Source organism: Diadema setosum, chromosome 8, assembly GCF_964275005.1.
Source record: "Diadema setosum chromosome 8, eeDiaSeto1, whole genome shotgun sequence".
NCBI lineage: Eukaryota > Metazoa > Echinodermata > Echinoidea > Diadematoida > Diadematidae > Diadema > Diadema setosum.
In genome coordinates this window covers 33,802,531-33,823,806 of record NC_092692.1, presented here as the reverse complement: position 1 = coordinate 33,823,806, position 21,276 = coordinate 33,802,531, and the positions used below count along the sequence as shown (strand labels likewise).

At 39.1% G+C, this 21,276-nt stretch overlaps 2 protein-coding genes across 2 annotated transcripts in view; one reads left to right on the top strand and one right to left on the bottom strand.

The window, feature by feature from the left end:
• Nucleotides 1-1,753: 1,753 nt before the first annotated feature.
• Nucleotides 1,754-10,926, bottom strand: LOC140231984 (uncharacterized). The gene is made up of 6 exons (XM_072312136.1): nt 10,797-10,926; nt 7,608-7,678; nt 6,546-6,615; nt 5,065-5,284; nt 3,688-3,860; nt 1,754-3,000 (listed from the first exon to the last, which is right to left on the bottom strand). The coding sequence occupies exons 1-6, from the start codon at nt 10,893-10,895 to the stop codon at nt 1,864-1,866; spliced, it is 1,770 nt and encodes a 589-aa protein (XP_072168237.1). The 5' UTR covers nt 10,896-10,926; the 3' UTR covers nt 1,754-1,863.
• Nucleotides 10,927-14,848: 3,922 nt separating this feature from the next.
• Nucleotides 14,849-21,276, top strand: part of LOC140231516 (BAR/IMD domain-containing adapter protein 2-like) — a 110,183-nt gene continuing 103,755 nt past the window's right edge. The window contains 2 exon segments of the mRNA XM_072311651.1: nt 14,849-14,987; nt 18,791-18,866. Of these exon segments, the coding sequence (XP_072167752.1) occupies nt 14,940-14,987; nt 18,791-18,866 (124 nt within the window). The 5' untranslated portion in view covers nt 14,849-14,939.

Below are 21,276 nucleotides of genomic sequence, written 5' to 3'. Positions count from 1 at the left end.
GTTTCATGCGTGCGAGCTAGCTCGATGCACGGCCAGTGCATGTGGTGCACCTCTACTGCTCGGCGCACGGATATTTGTCCAGTTTTTTCCTTTTAGCATCATCCGAAGTACACTCTGCTGCCTCACAGAAAAACCCAATGGTGTAATGGATATTTATATTGGTGGGAGTAAAGGGGTCTGCGCCAAGACTACTACATGCACTAAACTGGCACTGTCCCTGAGACTGTTGGGAGACGCTACAGTGCAGGGCCTATGGGAAAGTGTGGTCTTGGCGCAGACTCATTCACGACCAACAAGGGTTTGTGCCTGCAAACTAGCGGTCTGGCAACCCCTTTCCCAACCAGATATTTTGTCAGTTTTTTTGTTTTTATGATATACACCCATAGGACATTCTTTTAGAACAAGTTTGGTCCATGGGCTCCATGGGGTAAATTACACCTGCCAAGGGCCCTTTTAGGGGGGTCCCGGGGCATGTATGATTTCATGCACATATATAAAATATAAAATAATGTAAATTCAAATTTTTTATATACTTTGGTTGAATATGCAACAGGTTATGTATGTGCCAATTTTCATGGCAGTTGCGTGATCGACGGCTAAGATCTGGGGGGGGGGGGGGGGGGTTGTATCAACCCTCCCCCAGCTATAGAACAGCCCAAAAAGCCCAGCCTGGTTAGGGTTAAATGGTGGAAGATGAGTTTCGAGCCCTTTTGAGAACTATGTTTTGGCTTTAAATAGAATTTGTGAATAATGTGTATTACTCTATGATGAATTTGTCTGGGGTATTCACAAGGATCACTGCAAATGCAGCTCTCTTCCTAAACATAGCGACATCCAATCTGTTTCTATGACACTGCTGTCTTGCTAATTAACACTCGGGCAATGCTGCCCTACTTTAGCAAAAGGAAGCAAGTGACATACCATACGAATTTGAGTTATTGATGTTTTCATAATTCACATAATGCAGAAACACTCATCCTACTAAGAGATATGTTAGATAAGACATCATGACAGTCCATTGACGTTAGCGTAAATGATAGACACATTTTGCTCTTTTACGAGAAATGTCACTTTTGTCACTTGCTTTCTTTTGCTTAAGTAGGGCAGAATGCATTCCAAGCTTTATATATTCTTTTCTTAATTACTGTATTTTAACAGTAATGGATGCACCTAGAAATATGGCGTGATAGATTTCTTGATTTATCTTGATGCATCGTAAGTAGAGTGGTACAAGGAACAATTAATACACACTTTGTCACTTTCAAATACGAGTATGCTAGGATCTAAGAACCTCACAGTTTCATTCAAATGTAGACTAAAAATAAGCTACGTCCATCCTGTGTCAGCTCTGTTAGACTGTGTTTCTATTTTGAGGGGGGGGGGGGGGGAGGTGGAGACCCGAAAGGGTTGGGCATCATTACAGATCACTACACATATACACACTAAAAACAAAATCAATAGGGGAACAGGCAAGGTAAATTATCTGAAACGCTGTGCAGCCAACTGGCTAAATATCCATACACGTAACTGATACTCCTTGGACATTTGGTGCCCAGTTGTGTAGCCTTACACCATACACTCAGAAAAATGCATGTGATTAATGCTGTGCACAAAATCAAAGGCATGACAGGATCAGCATTCTCATTCATCATAATGAAACTTCAAAGATGGGAACAATGTCCTTGACAAGCAGTATCAATGTACCTTTGACAGTCAACTTCTCTTGAAATGACAGGAGTATTGCTCAGTGCATATTCATACACACAGCATCTAAGTCTTGATGCTGATGCAAGAGCTAGGTAACATGGCCATCCTTTGTATACATTTAACATCGAATAATTGGAGACAAGTTTATGCAACAAACTAATCGTCAAAATGATAAGGGTCATCGGAGGGATCGAGTGCAAATTTTTTCAGTTCCACCACAGGCTTCTTATTCTCTGTGGACATTCGTCTGATCTCTGGTGAAGGTTTAACCCGTACCTCATTGATAGAGATGGACTTGCCCTCAGTCATGAAAGGTTTGTTTTTTAGTTCCGCAGGGGACCGCACTTTGACCTCACTGAACACCCTTGGCTTGGGTTCTGGAGAAGATCTCGACTTGATGTCCGGCGAGGATCTCGCTTTGAGATCACTTATTGTTCGGCTGCGAATTTCGATGGCAGGCTTGAGCTTACTGTCTGCTGTGATGATGGGGCTCTTGCGGTCAGTGTCCCCTGCATCCTTCAGGTCGGTAGATGATGCCCTGGGTTTGATGTCCGGGCTTGACCGTGTCTTCATGTCAAAGACAGGCTTGCTTTTGAGGGTGGACACAAGCACCGTCCTATCCTCGGCTGGAGGTTTGCTCTGCAGTTCCATCATTGGTTGACTCCTCACCAACTCGGTCCTCACTCCGGCCATCTCTTTCATTCTGTTCTCCGCTGGCGGCTTGATCAGCACCCCTGGAAGGGCCTTGGGCGTCGCCTGGGGGGACATCGCCGGCATTCCGACCTTTCCCGTCTTGACTTCCAGAACAGACAGGGTCTTTGATTCCAGGCCTGCTGACTTGTGCAACACCTTGGCATCAGTCTTTGACGGCAGATCTTTAGCGGGGCCCTTTGAGTCGTGATCTGACTTCCGCTCACTGTAAGCACTTGGCAGCCCATAGAGTCTCGTTTTGTCGAAGAGCTTGCTCTTATCGATCTTCTCCAGGCAAATCTTCGGCTCCTCGGCCTCCATCGAGAAGTCGGTGAACTCAAACTCGTCCTTCTCCACATCGATGGTCTGGTCTTCACTGCCTGCAGGCTTGAGGGTGATCTTCTCCTCGCTGAGGTCTTGCTTCACCGCCCCCTCTTTCTCCTGCCCCGTCTTCACGACATCAATCGTCTCGGACTCTGCGTCCTCCTCCACTTTGGGGTGCTTTTTGTCTCCTCCTCCTCCCCCGCCTCCCCCTCCCTTGGCGTACTTCTTGACTGCCTTGTCGTAGCGATCCTTCTCCTTCTCGTACATCAGGTAGTAATGCTGGAAAATACAATGAAGCGAAGTGATTATGAGTTATTCTCCAATTTTTCAAATTATGCTGTTGGTCAGCTGAAACAAGCACAAGGATCTCTTACAGCAGTTTGATGGCATATATGACATAAGTTTTTAATTCAATTCAATCACTCTCAAAATATGTACATTGGAATGAGGCAGGTCCAGTAGTACATCTTCTGTTTTCATTTCTAGTTGACACTTTCTTTCAATAATTACTCTGATATCGTGGCTGGAGAGTTTCTCTATACACTATGTGATTTCACACTTCACAACATTCTCAACAACTGCACAATGACTGACACCAATGCCTAATTAGAGCATGGAATGTATTGCAGAGCCTTTAAGGTCGTAGTGTTAGGGTCATATTTTATATATTTGTGAATGGCAAAACAATGTATTGCATGTATGTAGATTTGTTGTTCTGCCAACTTCATGACCAATGAGTGTTGAGAAGGGGCAAGCGTGTCGCCGCTGATGTTGTTTTGCCAGCAAATTTTCGATCATTTCTCACTGGGAGAGGGTGTCATATCTCAATAACAGGATGCGTTCTGATTTAAAGACTTGATTCAGAGTTAGATAACGCTAAAACAAATTGACACAAGTGACTACATCAATTTTCCTAAATTTTCGACATACGCTGTTTTGCCATCTCACGGCCCAGGCTGGTCTCACCTTTTTCTCCTCCTCGCTGAGAAACTTCCACTGCTTGGCCAGCTGCCTGGTCAGTTCCTGGTGGCTGATGTCCGCCGAGTAGATGCCGTTGCCCTCCCTGTCTTGCACCTTCTGCCGCTCCTGCTGGCAGTACATCAGGAAGGCATTGGCTGGTTTCTTGGGTGCATTGGGATCTACCAGTGGATGGCAGGTACAGTAGCACACATAGACATCAATTTTATTTAGTGGTATTCCTCTTGTAGTGGATAGCACCACATCAAATTACTAATCACAGATATTGAGTGTACACAGAGGGTGCATGTTTAAGAAGATGAACTGCAAAGCTACCATTCATCACTTTCTTGAGGGGCTCTGTTTATATTCATGGGAATTGTAACTAGCCAGAATGGAGTGACAGGTCCAACAATTTCTGTCATTTGTTTGTTCTGAATATTGATTACTGTCCAAGGTAAACACATGATAAGAGAGTACAAGAGTCACTGAGGATAAAAACAAAACTTTAGACTCACAGACCTCTTCAAGATCCACTGATTTGCTTGAGTCATAGATCAGCACATGTGGGTACAAATTAGGCATTAACGATAGGAACTGATGGTGATCCTAAATCATATTATATCATAAGCATCTCAACATGGGACTGTACATATTTTTGCATCTACAATGTACATGTTAAAGGTACTAGCCCACATTTGCAAACCCACGAAAATCAAAACTGCATAAAACAGGTCCAATATGACTTCAAGTACAAGTTATTATAACAGTAACATACCTCACCTGTCGCTCTTTGTCTACATGTATACCATTCGATAAAAGAGAGAAAATCATCGTTTTAAAATCAATTTTCAAACCGGGTCAACCCGACCCAAAATCAAATTACGAGCGCGGGCTATAGCTACGTACATTGTACATGTAACACGTACGTGGACCGGAGCTAGCGAGCGTTATACGCATGCATACGGATTACGGTGCATTTTCATTTATTTTTATGAAAGTAATGGACTAATTGGAACGAAATTTTGCACAGGTGTTACTGCAATCATACCCAAACTCCATGCTAACTATGAGACCAATTGCTGCAGGTTTACAAATGTGGGCTAGTACCTTTAACAAGATAGAATATGATTTATTATTGGAAAATTGAGCAAAGAAAATGGGATTCCATCGGGATAGAATGACAGTGAAGCCACTTTTTTTTTCCCCTTTTCTTGGGGGAGGGGGTGGGATGGGGTGATGCTTGTATGTAACACAGCAAATTGCAGAGTTCTACCTTCAAGTGCACTGGAACATATAATAGGTACATTTGCAGGTGCCAGATCTCTTCAGTTTTTTTTTTTTTTTTCAAAGGAAAGTCACTAACTTTGGTATAAACTTGCTCACCCCTTTCCTTTTCTGATTTGCCCACTTCCCGTGAACGCTTCTTCTTGTTTGCTTTCCCTGGAGCTGGGGGTGGTGTCTCCGTGGCAACAGCATCTTCCACCTTGACGGTGCTAGATGCATTGTAAACAGAGGGACTGAGGCCCCCCTGGCCATCCCCAGCCGGTGGTAGACTTGATGAAGGGCTGTCGGACACCCCTATCATGCTATTAGGAAGGTCATCCTAGGAAAGGAAGAAAACACACCCAAGTTAATTATTCGAGTCCAGGGAACTGAAAGAAAATGACATGAATAATGCATTTGAATTTTACATAATAATGATAAGCTAACTGAAATGGGATAAGCAGTCGTGGTATGTTCATCCCATTGAACACTGCACTGTAAATCTGGTACTGTACAAGCTGTTATTTTTCGTGAGGGTTTAATTTTTCATGAATTTCGCAAATGAAATCACAGTTGGATCGAGAATTTAACAACATGCGAAAATGTCTCGACGCGCTTAGATGCTAGTGCATTTAAGTTAGCGTCTGCGTCAATTCGCGAAAACAACATCTCACAAAAATGTCTATGACCTCCCAGTGCGCGAAAATATCTGTACGTGAAAATAACAGCATAACAGTATTGAATTTCAAACTTTAAGCATGTTACTTCAAACACACAAAACTGGATATGCCAACAACAAACACAAAAACACAGTCAAATGCACTGGGGTGTCAGACAGGGTGGTAAGTTAGCTCGGTCTGTAGCATGTCTGCCTCACGTTCCAAAGGACCCCGATTCGATTCCCGGGGCCTACTAAGCAATGTTGTATATCATACCGTCCCCTCCAGTAAGAGGCAAAGCACTCCGTTCCTCGGATAGGACATAGAAAGGTCCCTTGTGTGAGAGAGTCACAACTCATGTACGTTTTGTACGTGAAAGATCTCACTTTATTTTATTCATCACAAAGAGCAGGGTGTTTAACCCGGTGAAGTGGTCCCGCTTTTCATCCAACTGGACCCCATGGAAGACCAGCTATTGCAGGTGAATATGGGCTATCTTTCCAGCCATCTTCTCAGATGGAAATAAAATAAACAAACAAACTACAAAATTTAAGGCTATTTATATACTGTTGCAAACCAAAGCAGAAAAAAATTGAAACTTTCCATAATGGTATGCCCTGAACTGTCAAAGCCTTGTCATTAGAACTCTGTTCTCTCTACAGCAGAGCATTCATGATACAGCAAAATGTATTTCACTAACCTTAGATACAGATCAACAAACAAGCAATAGGTTAACCCATTGAGGATGGACTGATTTTGCTACAATACGCATTTCCCATAGACCCCTGGTGGAGTATACTTGGAACTCGTCCTCAACGGGTTAATAAAATCTCATGGTGATTGTAGTGACAAATGATTGACCTGATGCATTGCACTGAATGCACATCTACTCTTACACAGATCTCCTCATAAACTCCAAATTTTTCAGATGTTGTCATTTACCTCCAGTGGGATGGTCAGATCGCTCTTCTTGAACTCATCGCCAAGCTCTGTCAGCTTCTTAGCCAAGCCCCTGTAGTAATTGAAAGGAAATCAGATTTGAGGTTCATCATCAATCATTCTTCTCAAAACAACTGAAGAAGAACTTAGGATTGACGAGTTCTTGTGTCACATATCAATGTACTTGTTGCAGATAAAATATATTTTCCACAGTGAATCTTAAACTTTTTTGCCAGTCAGATTCTAATTTTGCCTTATCATTTTTTTTTTTTTGGAGTAATCGTAATGTTATACCTTCTACTACATACACCGTACATGCATCTCTGCGATGAGTTACTCATAATTATCTACTGTCATGTACGAGTAGTACCAATCTTTAATATTCAGTTCTCCAGTTAAAACCCATTCAGATTTGAATATCATGACCTGCATTTCCATTAGATTAAAACTCGAAACCTGACCTCACTTGAAAGCTAGATGACCCATTAGGGCAGGACAGAGTCATAATCCCATGTGGGGGGCGAGGTGACATAATAAGGTTTAGAAGGGTTTCATATTCCGTGCTCATTGACGTTTTGTCTATAAAGGACATACAAAATGTACAGTGCACTCCAATTATAACGAACACAGTTTTAACGAAATTCCGGTTACAACAAAATAGAAATTCAGGCAGCAACATTATCCTCTCTATGTATTTTTATTGTTCATTTGTTTGCTTTTAACGAAATTTTGATATAACGAAAGAAAACTGCAGGTCCCGGGGACTTCATTATAATGGGAGTCCACTGTATATAAATGCCAATTGGCAAAGAACACAGGTCAGTGAATTGGCCAGTTATTTACAAGCAGTAGTTTCATCTCAGTCAACAAATGGTTAATGTACAGTAAACTATACATGTAAGCTGCCCAAAATCTGACCATAACACTGTCCAAAATTTGACTGAGGGCTGGCTACATGTACATGTACGTGTAGAAACCTACAACGTAAGCTTTTGCATGCAGTTGAATCTTAGTATTACAGTGCTGTAAAAGGGTACTGATACTGATTATCTTGATTTCCATTACCTCCTTTCTCTTGACAGCTTGTGAATGTACTTCTTGACATGGCAGAGTCGGTTCAGCACTCTCTCATTGCTCTGGAAAAAAAAACAACAACAACAAATGAGATAGCTACAATAACACCATCAGAGATGTCCAGAGATAATGACAAGTGTTTTAAAAGGGATTCTTTACACATAGTATCCCATTCTGGAAAGACTTCCTTGCTGTACATGTACTTATTTTGCTGTACCACTCTACATAACACCCTACCCTTCAGCTATGAGCTTACGCACAGATGCACGCCATCTCCATCACTTGCCAAATATCCATGCGCATGTGCATCCCTGCATAGGCAAACATTATGCACACTGGCAAAGGGTAAGGCACTATAAGACTGTAGAGTGGTATAGCAAAATTAGTGGGGGGAGGGGAAAATATTATTGCATTTAATATAAGACATCTTTCTGTAAGGAGTTGGTTAGCATCATCTCTTAGAGCCATAATTGCACACATACAATTGTACATGTACAACGTATGCACCCTAAAGTATGCGTAACAGTGCAAACACTATAACATGTTTGAGTATCGTATGTGATTGACTATGTGCAGCATTAATAGTTTTGTCAAAAACTGGGCTATAGGCCCCCTACCAACTTATGATATGCATCTGACTGAGCCGAGTCTGGAAAAAAAAAATGTCAAGTCCAAACATACACGTATGTATGCAGAGTGATGATAAGTGGGTTTTTTTTATTTTTTTTTATTTTGTTGTTGCGGTGGTGAGTTGGGGGGACTACTTTAGTACCATAAAAGGATGTGGGCACAAGTTTCATATTAAAATTCCTTTAAAACTAGACCTAAATTGAAGTTTTGCCCAAATACAGGCTTTCCAGACTCCATACGACTGTGGAACTCAATGCCCAGTTCGACCATTTGCACTTCTGCAAAACAATTCAAAGAGGAGGTGCAAAAAAAGATTCACCTCCTTTGTAGAAGGATAGCATAGGCCTATTCAACTCCCTAGATTGTCTTTTGTTTGTTTGTTTTTTATACGTATTATACTCGCACATCTTAAGTTTATACTGTAAAAGTGGATATTTTCGTGCGACTAATTTTTTGCGGTCAGCCGGGTAAGAAGAGTTTTGCATGTTTTTAATTCTGCAGAATCTAGACATCAACTACTGGAACATATGGCTAGCAAAAATATTCCCATCACTTTCATTTTCGCGCTAACGTTACCTACCATTAAATCGCCAGTCGTTCATTTACGTTCATGCGCCTGTCGCTATTTGTCCCACTCATACTTTATTATTTCATGTGTATGACTCTTTTTTTACATCGAGCGAAAGTAAAAAATATTTCCTTCCGTCACAGTGAAAAATCTCTGTGTGGCCGGCAAGAACTTTATGGACATGTACGTGTATTTGAACTTGGTACTGTGTTTTGTTTGAAACACACACACTCTACATTGTACATGTAGAGAGTGCTCACGCGACAGGTCGGGCACGTGACGTCCACTTTTTCATCAGGGGGAGGCAGTATTTTTGAAGAGAGGGCGGTTAAATCACATATCATTTTGAACTTTGGCATTTACAGCATTGGGTCAAATCATTTAATGATGGGTGCGTTTTGAAAAATGAGAGAAAATAAGGGTGGCAGCTCAACAGTGACAAAATGACTGTCCGATGACTACCCTATGAGAGTACTGGCGAAAGGCTAATTGCATGTGTTGTGTGCATGGGTGCTGGATTGAGAACCCGAGGGCACACAAGCATGGCCGTTCGTGCAGGTCTGATTCAGGTGCATTGTAACACGTGCAAGCTGTACGCTGGCGACTCATCGCTAGTAAGACTCTCGTCGGGTCACCAGATGGAAAATACCAAAAACGTATGTTTTTCCCCATAAATTTATGAATTCTTTTCATCACAAACTGCATGGAAGAGAAAGAAGAGAGTTTTAATTTTCACACGACGAGATTATCAAAGGATGAAATATCAGTTTTACTTTTACCTGCTTATACTAGATCTAGTGTTCTGTTTGATAATCTTAAAAAAAAAAAAAATGGCTCAAGGTCGTGCATGTGGGTCTGATGCAAATGCATATGCAAACTGCATGCTGCTGGCAACTCATCGCTAGTACTCTCATCAGGTCGCCAGATGGAAAATACCAAAAACATACATGTGCTTTTCCCCATATTAAAGGGTGTGTACAGTTCTGGTTTAGGTGAGGATTTAGCTTTTAACATTTTGCGAGATATTCAGAAACCACTCTATATGAGATGTCAAAGAGCATGCAATTCTAAGGGGTTTGGGTATCAAAAGTTTATTTGATGAAAATCGGGTTTGAAATGGTTGAGATATCCAAAAACAAGGTGAAACAAAAAGATCCTAATAAAAGGCGTGGCCTGTCACATTTCAGCCATTTGAAAACCAATTTTCATCAAATAAATGTTTAATCCTTCTTAAAATTACATGCTCTTTCATATTTCATAAGAGGTTTCTTATTATCTTACTTAGGATAGGAATGTTCAAAACATGAATCCCCACCTCAACCAGTACTGTTAGTGTAGGTACCAGGTACTAACTGTTACACTTTACACTATACAGTCCCTTTAATACTAATAATTTAGAAAATTTATGAGTTGTTTTCATCATCACAAACTGCATGGATGGTAGAGAAAGGTGAGAATTTTAATTTTTCACATGACAAGATTATTAAAAAATGAAATATAAGTTTTACCTGTTTAATATGTTTGATAACCTTTCAAAAAATAATTGGCGTTTAAATACTGCCGTTACTGCGTTAGTTTTATTGGCATTGGCCATTCGGCATTGCTGCAATGCTGGTTGCGCGAAATGCGCAAAAATTTCTATACTCATCATCTAGTCTACACACAGAAAATTTCCACTTTTTTACAGAACAATTGCACAGCACACCGCACATCACCCAAAAGTACGATGATACACATCATTGGTGGACGAAGAAGGAAGAAGAAGAAGAAAGTAGTGGAGCAAATATCCCTTGCCAGCGTGGTGAATTGCGAATAGTGCACGATCTGAAAGCGTCCAACTCCCTCACACATAAAAGTTTACGAGTGGGACTCGTGTAAAACCGATCCAACGACAACACACACACACCGTCCGTACGCTTCAGCGATGAAATTTGGCTTGCTGATGCCGTGCATCATTCTGAAACCTTTGGAAACATACTCACCAACTCCAAGGAATCACATTTCCGTTTCAAGGCAAAATATTTTCTCCGGTAACTTTCTTGCATTCTTCTGTCCAAAGCGATATTTCGGCCATTCATCATCAGAATTCTCAGGCACTTTTCCCCCACAAAAATAGACTTCATAGTCGTCGTCGCTGGGTGGCGCTGTTCGACAACGTACCGCAGTGCCGACTACCGTACTAGTATTCACTTTTTTTCTTCTTTTTTTTTTCTTTTTGTATTATTCTTTTTTCTATAAATCAAAGCATTGTAGACCTCTAGATGAATAACAATAATTTCAAATGAACATTATTTGCCATGAATTAGATTAAACGTGATTTAAGAACAATACTGTATCTTTAAAAAAAATAAAATCATGTAAACTAATGTGTTAATAAAAAAAAAAAGAGAATGCTGAAGTAAGCTTAGGATTTTATGCCAAAAGTTTGTTATTTTCAAAGCAATGAAATGTGGGCCTAAAAAGTTTGATATTGATTCATACCATATTCAAGTATCACGTCGTTAATTCGTTACCTGTCTAAAGTGCGGGGACTTCAGCTTTGATTTACCTCAAGAGTGCATAAAATTTCTTTTTCACTTTTTTTTTCTTCTTTCCTCGATTTTTTTTTTCATTTCCATGTTCAAAAGTATCTTTTATCTATAATAAACGTTCTTCTCAAGTTGAAATAAGACATTTTCTTACTGTGGTTCAGATGGATAAACCATTAATCTCTTTAATTTTCAGTCATAACATAAGAAGTTTGAATATTTGATTTCAAAGGTTCATATGAAAAGTTTGAATTCAAAAGTATCATAGTTCTTTTCAATGTTATACTAAGTAAGATCCTCATCAGATCGACAGAGAAAAATGAAAAATTTCAATGAAGCCTCGTTTGTTATGTAAATTAGTCATACATTTTATCAGATTTACCCCTTTGTGTGCCATGCTTATTTCCTGACCGTAGGCTTGTGTATGAACTTTGTGCGTATTTGACTCATTGGCATGAAAGGGTTTTTAAACAAGTCAGTGTTATGAGGAAGAAGTTTACTGTATCGATAGCACCATTGTGTAATGTATAGCCTCCCAATAGTCATCTAAACTTGATGAAAGAAAACCCTAGAAAGAGGAGATTGAAGGAGGAAAGTGACATATCAATAATTATAGAGATTTTTAGTCTAAGGAAGGCAATAGCGACAGTCGACTGTCATTATTGTCGTCCTTATATACTCTCTCCCTACATGGCTTCCCTCCTTCGCTCCCGTCTCCCTCTAGCCTCTTCTTTCGCCAATAAAACAAGGGCCCTTTCTATATAGAACTCTGATTATGAAGAGTTTTTATCACAAAACAAGCTAGCCCCATTTTTTATTTTTAAAGTTTGAGATATTTGCGATTATTGCTGTCCATACAAAAATAAGAAAATAAAGGATATTTGTAATCACAACTTCAGTAATAATGATAATTCCTTGTGATGTTACGAACAAAAAGGCCTCCAGCGCAACTTCTGGAGCCACTTCCGGGTTTCTTCAGCTGACAAGCAAAAAAAAAAAGGTCTTAAGCTCATCTTTCTCATTATTTCTTCAGCTGACAAAAAAAAAGTAGGGGCCCAATTTACAGGACCTTGATGTAAAACAGCACTCACCTGCTGATCTTGTTATCCTGTCAAAATATGTTGAAATGAATAAATAAATAGTGACACCTTATGTATTCCTTTATGGTGCAAAAAAAAAAAAAAGGTGGGGGCTCGAGACCCCCCCCCCCCCCCCCCCCCCCCGGTTCCGTCGGACCTGTGCATACATCACGAGCTCTGTACTGGACTAATGAACAAACTGCACGCATACAATAAATTGAAATTTATTAATTGCAATTAATAACAGCAGAAACAACAGAAAACAATGAAACATAATAAAGAAAACATGACTGGTTTTATAGGAGCATACATCAATATCATCTGTAATGTATATGAATGAATGTATTACTAGTATGCAGCATGTAATGCTAGTATCTAGTATCTATACACAGTATGCATATTCCAATCTGCTATTCAGTTAATAATTCAATGAATAACATCACACTGAACATTATAATTTTGTGATTAACCTGAAAGCTATAGGCCTTTAGGAATGCTCATCATGATCAATTATCGGGCATGCGCTGCTGATAGTAAAGAAACGAACCAAAGAAAACAAGAAAAACAAAACCAAAAGCTCAAAAAAAAAAATGTAGGCCCTATGTCAAAGAAATGAATATTAGTAAGTACGTAGATCTAAACTTTCAAGAGTTGAGGACGATGAGAAAAAATATTTTAAAATCTAGGCCGCTTTGCTTTGTTTTGTTTTGTTTTGTTTTTGGTTATGATTTCTTTTAAACAATTGTAGCTACTTTGTGTATTATCTTCAGCGCCATGAGCGTCATTTTTGATGGTCTTTTGATGGACTTAAGCGCTGTATAAGAGGCCACTATTATTATTGTTATGAATATTATCACTTATTATTATCATTATTATTATTATTATCATTATTATTATTATTATTATTATTATTATTATTATTATTATCATTATTATTATTATTATTATTATTATCATTATTATTATTATCATTATTATTATTATTATTATTATTATTATTATTATTATCATTATTATTATTATCATTATTATTATCATTATTATTATTATTATTATTATTATTATTCATTATAACATAGTTATTGGCTTGTGGATAATAGAATTTAAACTGCAGTGCGATTCTCTATTTCCATAAAGGTTATTGATTAACGTGCATTATTATGTTTAGATTTAAACAGATTGCAAGAAAAGTGAATTCTTTCATTTTTTTTCTTTCTTTGTTTCAATCTGCATGTGACCTGTCTCGCAAGTTAGCGATTGGCGGTTTTTTGTATCGCGCCATCTAACGGCAGCTGCCAACGTCCGACACAGTGAAACGAGAGATCTCGTCTGTGATGATGACTCAAATGACCGTCCGGTGATGATGATGACGATGAACATTTCAGGCCTAGTAACTACTGTAACTTTTATTGTTACTTCCACTAACAGTGATAACAACAACACTTACAGTGACAGTATTGCACAATCTATCGTGAACACTACTTTGCAAAAGCTATAGAAAAATATTGTGTGCTATTCATAGACTGGCTCGACAGATGATCAGTTTCACACTAGACAGAAAAATCCACCTGTCGGGAGGAGTCTTTTTAAAAAAAAAAAATCTTTTTCTTTTTTTTTCTTTTTTTTAAAGCTTTAAGTAAACGGCTCTCCTCCGTAGACTTAGGGGAAGCCAGACGTATAAGTCTCCGCGGAACTTATCTCCGACGACAAGATACAGACTGGTCTTTCAGTCAAGATTCACACATAATGTCTGCAGTGAATACAACTTACTTGAGTAAACTACTATTTACTACCATTACCAAAGAAATCAACTCTCTTACGTATTGCAAGCAAACAACTTGGTGATCAAAACCTATGCTTTGGTTATAATGATGGTGATTAGCCCTGTGATGAAAGTGACAAAGATAACAGAGTATATAACAGCAACAATACTAAATATACTAGGAATAATGATGATAATAATTATCATCATGGGGGATCATGAGATAATTATTATGAAATATACATCCAATTTATTCTAGAAAGACTGTAAGAAAGAAAATCTTTATGAAAGTGATGCTTTTGAAAAAAAAAAGTTTACCTTACGGTAGGCCTATTAATATCCTTGCTTTATAGATGATGAAAATGTGAGATTAATCTTCCACCGTGACGCAGATTACATTATGCATCCTTGTACAATGTATTGTCAATGTAAAATGTGTACTACATTATTAACTCAGTATGTTGTACTGTACTCAGTACCCATGTACAACTAGTATCATACCAGGCCATGCTTGTATGCTGCGTGTGCGTTGCGCGTCCGTACAAGGGTCACGTACAAAAAGAACTCGGCGCGCGCGAATAGATGAAAACATGAGAATTAGAAGCCACCTGTGTGTGTACCTGCTAAACAATACAAGCTACACACAAGACGTGAGAGAGGTTAACGTGAAATTCTGTGTCCGGCTAAATTCAATGCAGGAGTGTAGCCGCCTAGGAGAAATTCTGTGATTTTTACATGTGGAAGTAGGTCCTTACAATGGCGACCGGGGAGCAACTGCATCGCATGACAGAAAATGTCTACAGGGTAAGCGTTTTAAACTTGTGTTCAAGCCTGTGCATGATAAACTCGGCCTTCCCCATCGAAGGCGACGGCTGCTGTAAGTTGGTGAGGTGGGCCTGCTGCAGCGGAAAGGTGTGGCAGGTGTCCCCAACGTGTCCCGCGGGATGCAAGGAGAGTGCTGCTGTAGGACTGCCTGGCGTGAGCTTGAGTTTCGACTGCTCCAGCCCAGTCCAGCACAGGCCACAGCGTCTTGCAAAACAATCCCGCAAACTCTGTACTCTGACTGCAATCATTATGATGTATTTCTTTTTTTTTTCAATATTTTTAAAAAGCTGTCTCTTGATCATATCTTCAGGCATTCACTGATTCAGCAATGATTTTGAGACTTGGGTCTAGAACTGTCATAAATCTACATTCTAAACTGCTAGCTAACGTTAGCGCTAGCTCATCAGTAGCTGCGTTAAAGTTATTAGTTATTAGAAGACGTTTTATCAATAGCAAGTGAAGTAGAGTTCTAGATGATATATTAAAGACACTCAAGTCCAACTCTAAACTAAGAATGTAGGGGCCTATGGACATTTAAAGTATAGTAAAGGTTTACACTACAGACTGCACAGACGTAGCCATAGTCAGACAACTCACAAAGCCAAGCAAGGAAGAAAAGAACACCCTAAAATGTTCCTATGGCTATGCCATGAAAATGAAAATACTGATCAAACAACATAAACAAATGGCAAGGATAATACTGAAAGCAAATCCTTTAACACCCTCCTCTCAAATGTTCAAAACTTTGCATTGGATTCCTATGGAGGAACGTTGGCGGTTCCATCGGGCTAAGCTCTTATATGATGTAATTAATGGTTCTGCTCCATCCTATTTGATTGATCGCTTCACGCTATGCAGTAATACACATCGGTACAGGACAAGAAGGGCGGGCACCCATGGTCTTGTTTTGCCCAGAGTCACCTCTGAGAGTGGGAAAAGGGCTTTTTCTTTCTCTGGAGCTATGCTTTGGAATGCACTTCCTGCAATTATACGCAGTTCTCCTTCAAAAGCTACCTTTTGCTGTAATTATTTGAAACATTTCGCCTCATAACCTGGGTTATTTGCTATCTGATATATGTAGATCTTGTTAGATCCATTTTCTGTAATCTCTGTTGTATATTTCTGTAGTGTTATTTGTCTGTTTCGTTTGACTTTTATGAATGAGTTTGTGACACAGGGCCTCTAGGGAGAACAGTGCATTGACTAATGATAGGGCCACCCTGTATAAATATGACTAAATAAATAAATAAATGAATAAATAAATAAATAAATGCTGCCAGATATGAAATGCTGCCAGATAAACACACACATACTGTAGTATAATGAACTGGTAAATCCCAGTTCCCTCACACTCACAAATGACTCAAGCTTTCAATAAGTTTTATTGATAGCGAATGAGGTGAGGCTAGCGAGGATTAGGCAGAGTTAATGACCTCCCCAGCCAGACCTGGAGCTACGTTGTAGGTATAATTGTTTCAAGGACTAAAGTATACCTCGGTAAGTAATTTACTTCCAGAAGCCACAGTGCTAGGATAGATAGGACTTGTTTTTACTCTGGCTTTGAATTATGGTGTAACAATGAAGTTTGCCCCCTTTCTTCTTTGTTAATCTTTGTTAATAAGATAATTGAAACCTTGTCAGGATGGAAGTGTTAGAATTTCAAGCTAACCCATTTGTACAACTGCATGCACTATGTCTGTACTGATATCCCATAAAGTATTTAAAATAGATTTGGTAACAATCTTATTTGTGGGTTATAACACAATATGTGCAGCGTGTGAAAGGAAGATGTTATTTTAAATCAGTGGTGTAATTATGATTACTTGATAAAGCATTACTCTGCTTGTGTGATAAATATAGTGGTTTGCTCCTTTATATTATATTTGTAGTTGTATCAAACATTCAGCCATCTCTCTTTAATACCTTCTTGACAAAACTGAACAAAAACCAATTGATTTGGAAGAAAGATTTGCGGAGACACCATGTGTATGTAGTCCTTAACCGGATCGTAGTTTGGAAGAAGAGCTTAGAAAGAGGAGAAACGAAGAGGGAAGCGACATATGGGGGTTGTGAGGAGGGCAAAAAGTGAAGAGTGGGAGACAGTAATGGGCTGGAAGTTGAAGATGCACTAGTGGAGACAGTAGAGAAAGGAACACAGAGAGTGGTAAGGAAGAATAGTGTGAGAATCAAGTAAGATGTTCGGACATCGTTAGAAGGGGAAAGATGAAATAGAAGGGAAGAGGAAGAGGAAGGAGTTGAATGTTGGAGAATCATGGAGATAGGGGAGAGCAGTGAAGATTCATGAAACCAAGAGAACGAAGTCGGCGAACAGTGTGGCTATGGAATGCGAATGAATGGAGAAAGGACGATTAACAGAAATAAGGAGGGGTAAGTAGAGGAGAGGTGAGAATATGCGGAGAGAAGGGAGAGAGAGAGAGAGAGAGAGGGGGGGGGGGGGCAATGAAAAGAAGAAGAAAAGAACAAATTGAAATTCAAGACGTAAATTAGAGGGAGCTAGTGTAGATCCTAGAATTAAATGCTGCTGCGGAAAAGAAAAATAAATGGAGAGGAAATTGATGATGGTTAAATCCTGAAAAGGTTCCTGTGGGAGAAATGCAAAAATGAGAAATTAAAATAAGGTTAAAGTGTAGACCTGAGGAGAGAAGACAAGAGAAATAACCTGTAAAGAAATGTGTAAATTAAAACTAGTGGTCCTGAAAAGGACCGTTGGGTTGTATGGAAGGAAGAATTAAAAAGAAAAGAAGAAAGAAGAGAACAGAACAGAAAGAAAAGAAAAGATAAGTAGTGTAGAAACAGACAAAAGTGTAAGAGAGAGAGAGAGAGAGGAAAGAGAAATGAAACACTGAGTAAAGGTACACAGCTAGTGAAAGTAGAGCAAGAAGTCTAGTTATAAGAATAACTAGGAGAACCGAGGAACTTGACGTTTCGGGCAGGTTGACTGTCCTTCGTCAGAAGTGTCCGAACATCTTTTAATACTTGATTCTCACACTATTCTTCCTTACCACTCTCTGTGTTCCTTTCTCTACTGTCTCCACTAGTGCAACTTCAACTTCCAGCCCATTACTGTCTCCCACTCTTCACATTTGCCCTCCTCACAACCCCCATATGTCGCTTCCCTCTTCGTTTCTCCTCTTTCTAAGCTCTTCTTCCAAACTACGATCCGGTTAAGGACTACATACACATGGTGTCTCCGCAAATCTTTCTTCCTAATTAACTTCACCATGCAAACCTTCAAACAACACATAACCAATTGATTTGTTTGTCATGCAATATGTTTCATAATTGTAAAGTATGCCTTCATTTGTGCAACTGATTTTAACATACATTGTAGTTGACCAATGAAACATGAATATGTGGCATAGTGTTCTGTACTGTGTACTATGTACTGTTAAGCTGTGGAGCCAGCTGAAGAAAGCTCTGAAGATGTGCACATACGTGTGGTTAGTATACATTGTATCTCTCTGATAACAAACAGACAAACAAATAGAAAAGGAAGAAAAGCATGATAAACAATTAAAGATAACAACATAAGAGCAGAGATGAGACCTCACAAAGCAAGGCATTACAAGTCTTTACCCAGATAATTTAAATACAGAGCTAGTTTGAAGACAAAACTTCTGTCTTATAGTATGATTTTTTTTTTCTCTACAACATAACGTGCCATGTGAAATTAATGCAAGTTAGTCCTTATGTAAGAGGGAAACTGGTGTTTAGTCTTGATGCCAGCAGATCAGATACATTTGTTTTCTTTCTTCCTGCAGCACACAATAGAAGGTTTCAACCCAGAAGTCAGGAATTTGGTCACACTTGGCAGAACCTATGAGAAGGCCCTCCAAGGTAAGTCTCTCCTCTCTCTGACCTTGACTTTTATTCTATTTTTCCAACAGTGAATTATTTTGTCTTTTATATCATAATTTATGAAGCAGCATCATTGAGGTGAGAGGAAATGTATCCCCTTTTAAAAATGATTCAAGCTCATAGAATGATACTTGCATCTCAAGCACTATCAAAATGACATTTGACTGTGGTAACTATAAAGAAGCACTATTTATCTCAGAAGTTTAGTGGACAAACTCTACAAACTCTGAATAACAAAAGTTCACAGCAAATTCCTGTTTACAACCCCAAAGCATTCCGCAATGAGGAAGGAAATTATAGAAATTCTGTAAGCAGCTGATGGAGAAATCGTAGGCCATGGGCAAATGTCTCTGCACCGTATGTAAGTCTTTTACCCTGCTACCCCTTGTCAGGCATCATTGAACGGCCACCATTCACTCTGGTGTGTGTGTGTGTGTGTGTGTGTGTGTGTGTGTGTGTGTGTGTGTATGTGTGTGCTCATGTAATGTGGCATGTAGTGCCAAAAGAAGAAAGAAAAAAATATGTTTCTTTGCCTGATTTATATACCATGCTGGAAGTTTATCTCCGTAAATGATCAGTTTCTCTAAACCTAAAGATTCAGAAGAGTGACATTTACAGAGTTTCCTTTACTGATTAAGATGTTGATCATGTTGCAAGAAGCTACTAGAAGTTAAAGGGTTAGCTAGTATTGTATGCAATACACCTTTTTTCTCATCACCTTGCATTTATTTCTCTGGTCCTGGGAGGGAGATACAAGTAAAGCGTGAAATTGATGAGCAGGGAAAGAAATTTAATCAAACCCTAATAATTTTGTTGTATTGAAAGGTAAATTCATCACATCATTAAGGACAGTAAATTTCACTCATGTTTTATAAATGTTTAACAGGTTAACAATTATGCAAACTACACAGATTGTCAAAAAGGAAACAAAAATCATGTACGTCATGGGGGGGGGGATGGGATATAAAAGTGCAATTTTATGATAATCTACATGTGTAGCTTCTCTACATACATGTATCCAGGCAGCTCATTCTAGTGCACCTCAGCCTGTGACTCTGTATCATACAACATGTACATATAGTATTTACAGTAATAATGAGACAATGCTATTTTTATATTGCTTTTCATGTAAAGATGCCTTGGATAAATCTACAGTAATGAAAATAATATACATTTATGAAAATGTTCCATTCAAAATGTTGACAGGAGATACTTGTACCCAGGTACGTACATCATAACACATTTCATGTATCAAAATATTTATGATTGATGTACCTGCAAATGTCTTCAGACATACGGAATGTTATAAAGGGGGGTGTACAGGGTACTGTGGAATAGTGGTGTGTGTGTAGTGATGTGAAACAGAAATAATAGGTGGTTGAAGGGTTTGGGACCTGAATGTGAACTTTTCACATCCTGGGAGAGAGAGAGAGAGGCTAGACAGAGAGAGGGAGGGGGAGAGAGGACCCTGTATCCTGGCTGGTGGCAGGCTGACTCATAACGGCCCAAATTCTGCTAAACAAATGTGCCGACAGATTATAGTCGGGCTTTGAGCAGAGGAAAGACATGGGAGTATAAAGGAATTTAATGCTTCTTACCCACCTGCACTACTACTCCATGAAATACACTGTTCAAACATCCAGCATACATTATAGCATACATGTACAGGTGTACATTGATCAGAATACAGCTAGCATTTTTACATCCAGAATACATCGTTAAATGCATCCTGCACACATTATACATACACATAAGTAATTGTACTTCAGTGTTACCCGGTCCTATCAGGAATTAATCAGACATGCAGATTAAGGTTGCCCCTGGAAACAAAATTATTACATGAATTTTTCCCATTCGACCTTGGTGATCCATATTGTACATTGTACATCTGAATTCCAAATCAATTAGTGCCTACGGTCATTGAGCACTGTGTTTTACTCGATCAGCCTGTACCTTTATGCAGTGTGTAGTGTGCTTTGGTGAGAAAGATTATGTAACATCTGCACTCGACAATTTCCCAGAGCTGATTGAAGGATTACAGTCCTGCTGCAAAATTAGGACATTGTATTTCATTTATTGTATTATAGTTATGTGCATACAATTATGTACTCATTTTTTTTTTTTAATTGATTATTTTTCTTCTTTAGTGAGTATAGCCAGAATGTAATTTCAGCTATGAAATCATGAGATGGACACCACAGTGACTGGAAAATATGAATCAAAACACAACTGTTCAACTGTGCAAAAAGCAATCTGAATCTAAGAACTTTGAGGAAGCAAAGTTTGTCTGGTACCCCATTTAGAGTCACCCTGTCACCCCAACATCGTTTAGAGTTCCTTCTTCTAGCATGAGTCTAGCACAATTCTTGGATAGGTTGTGCTAGACTCG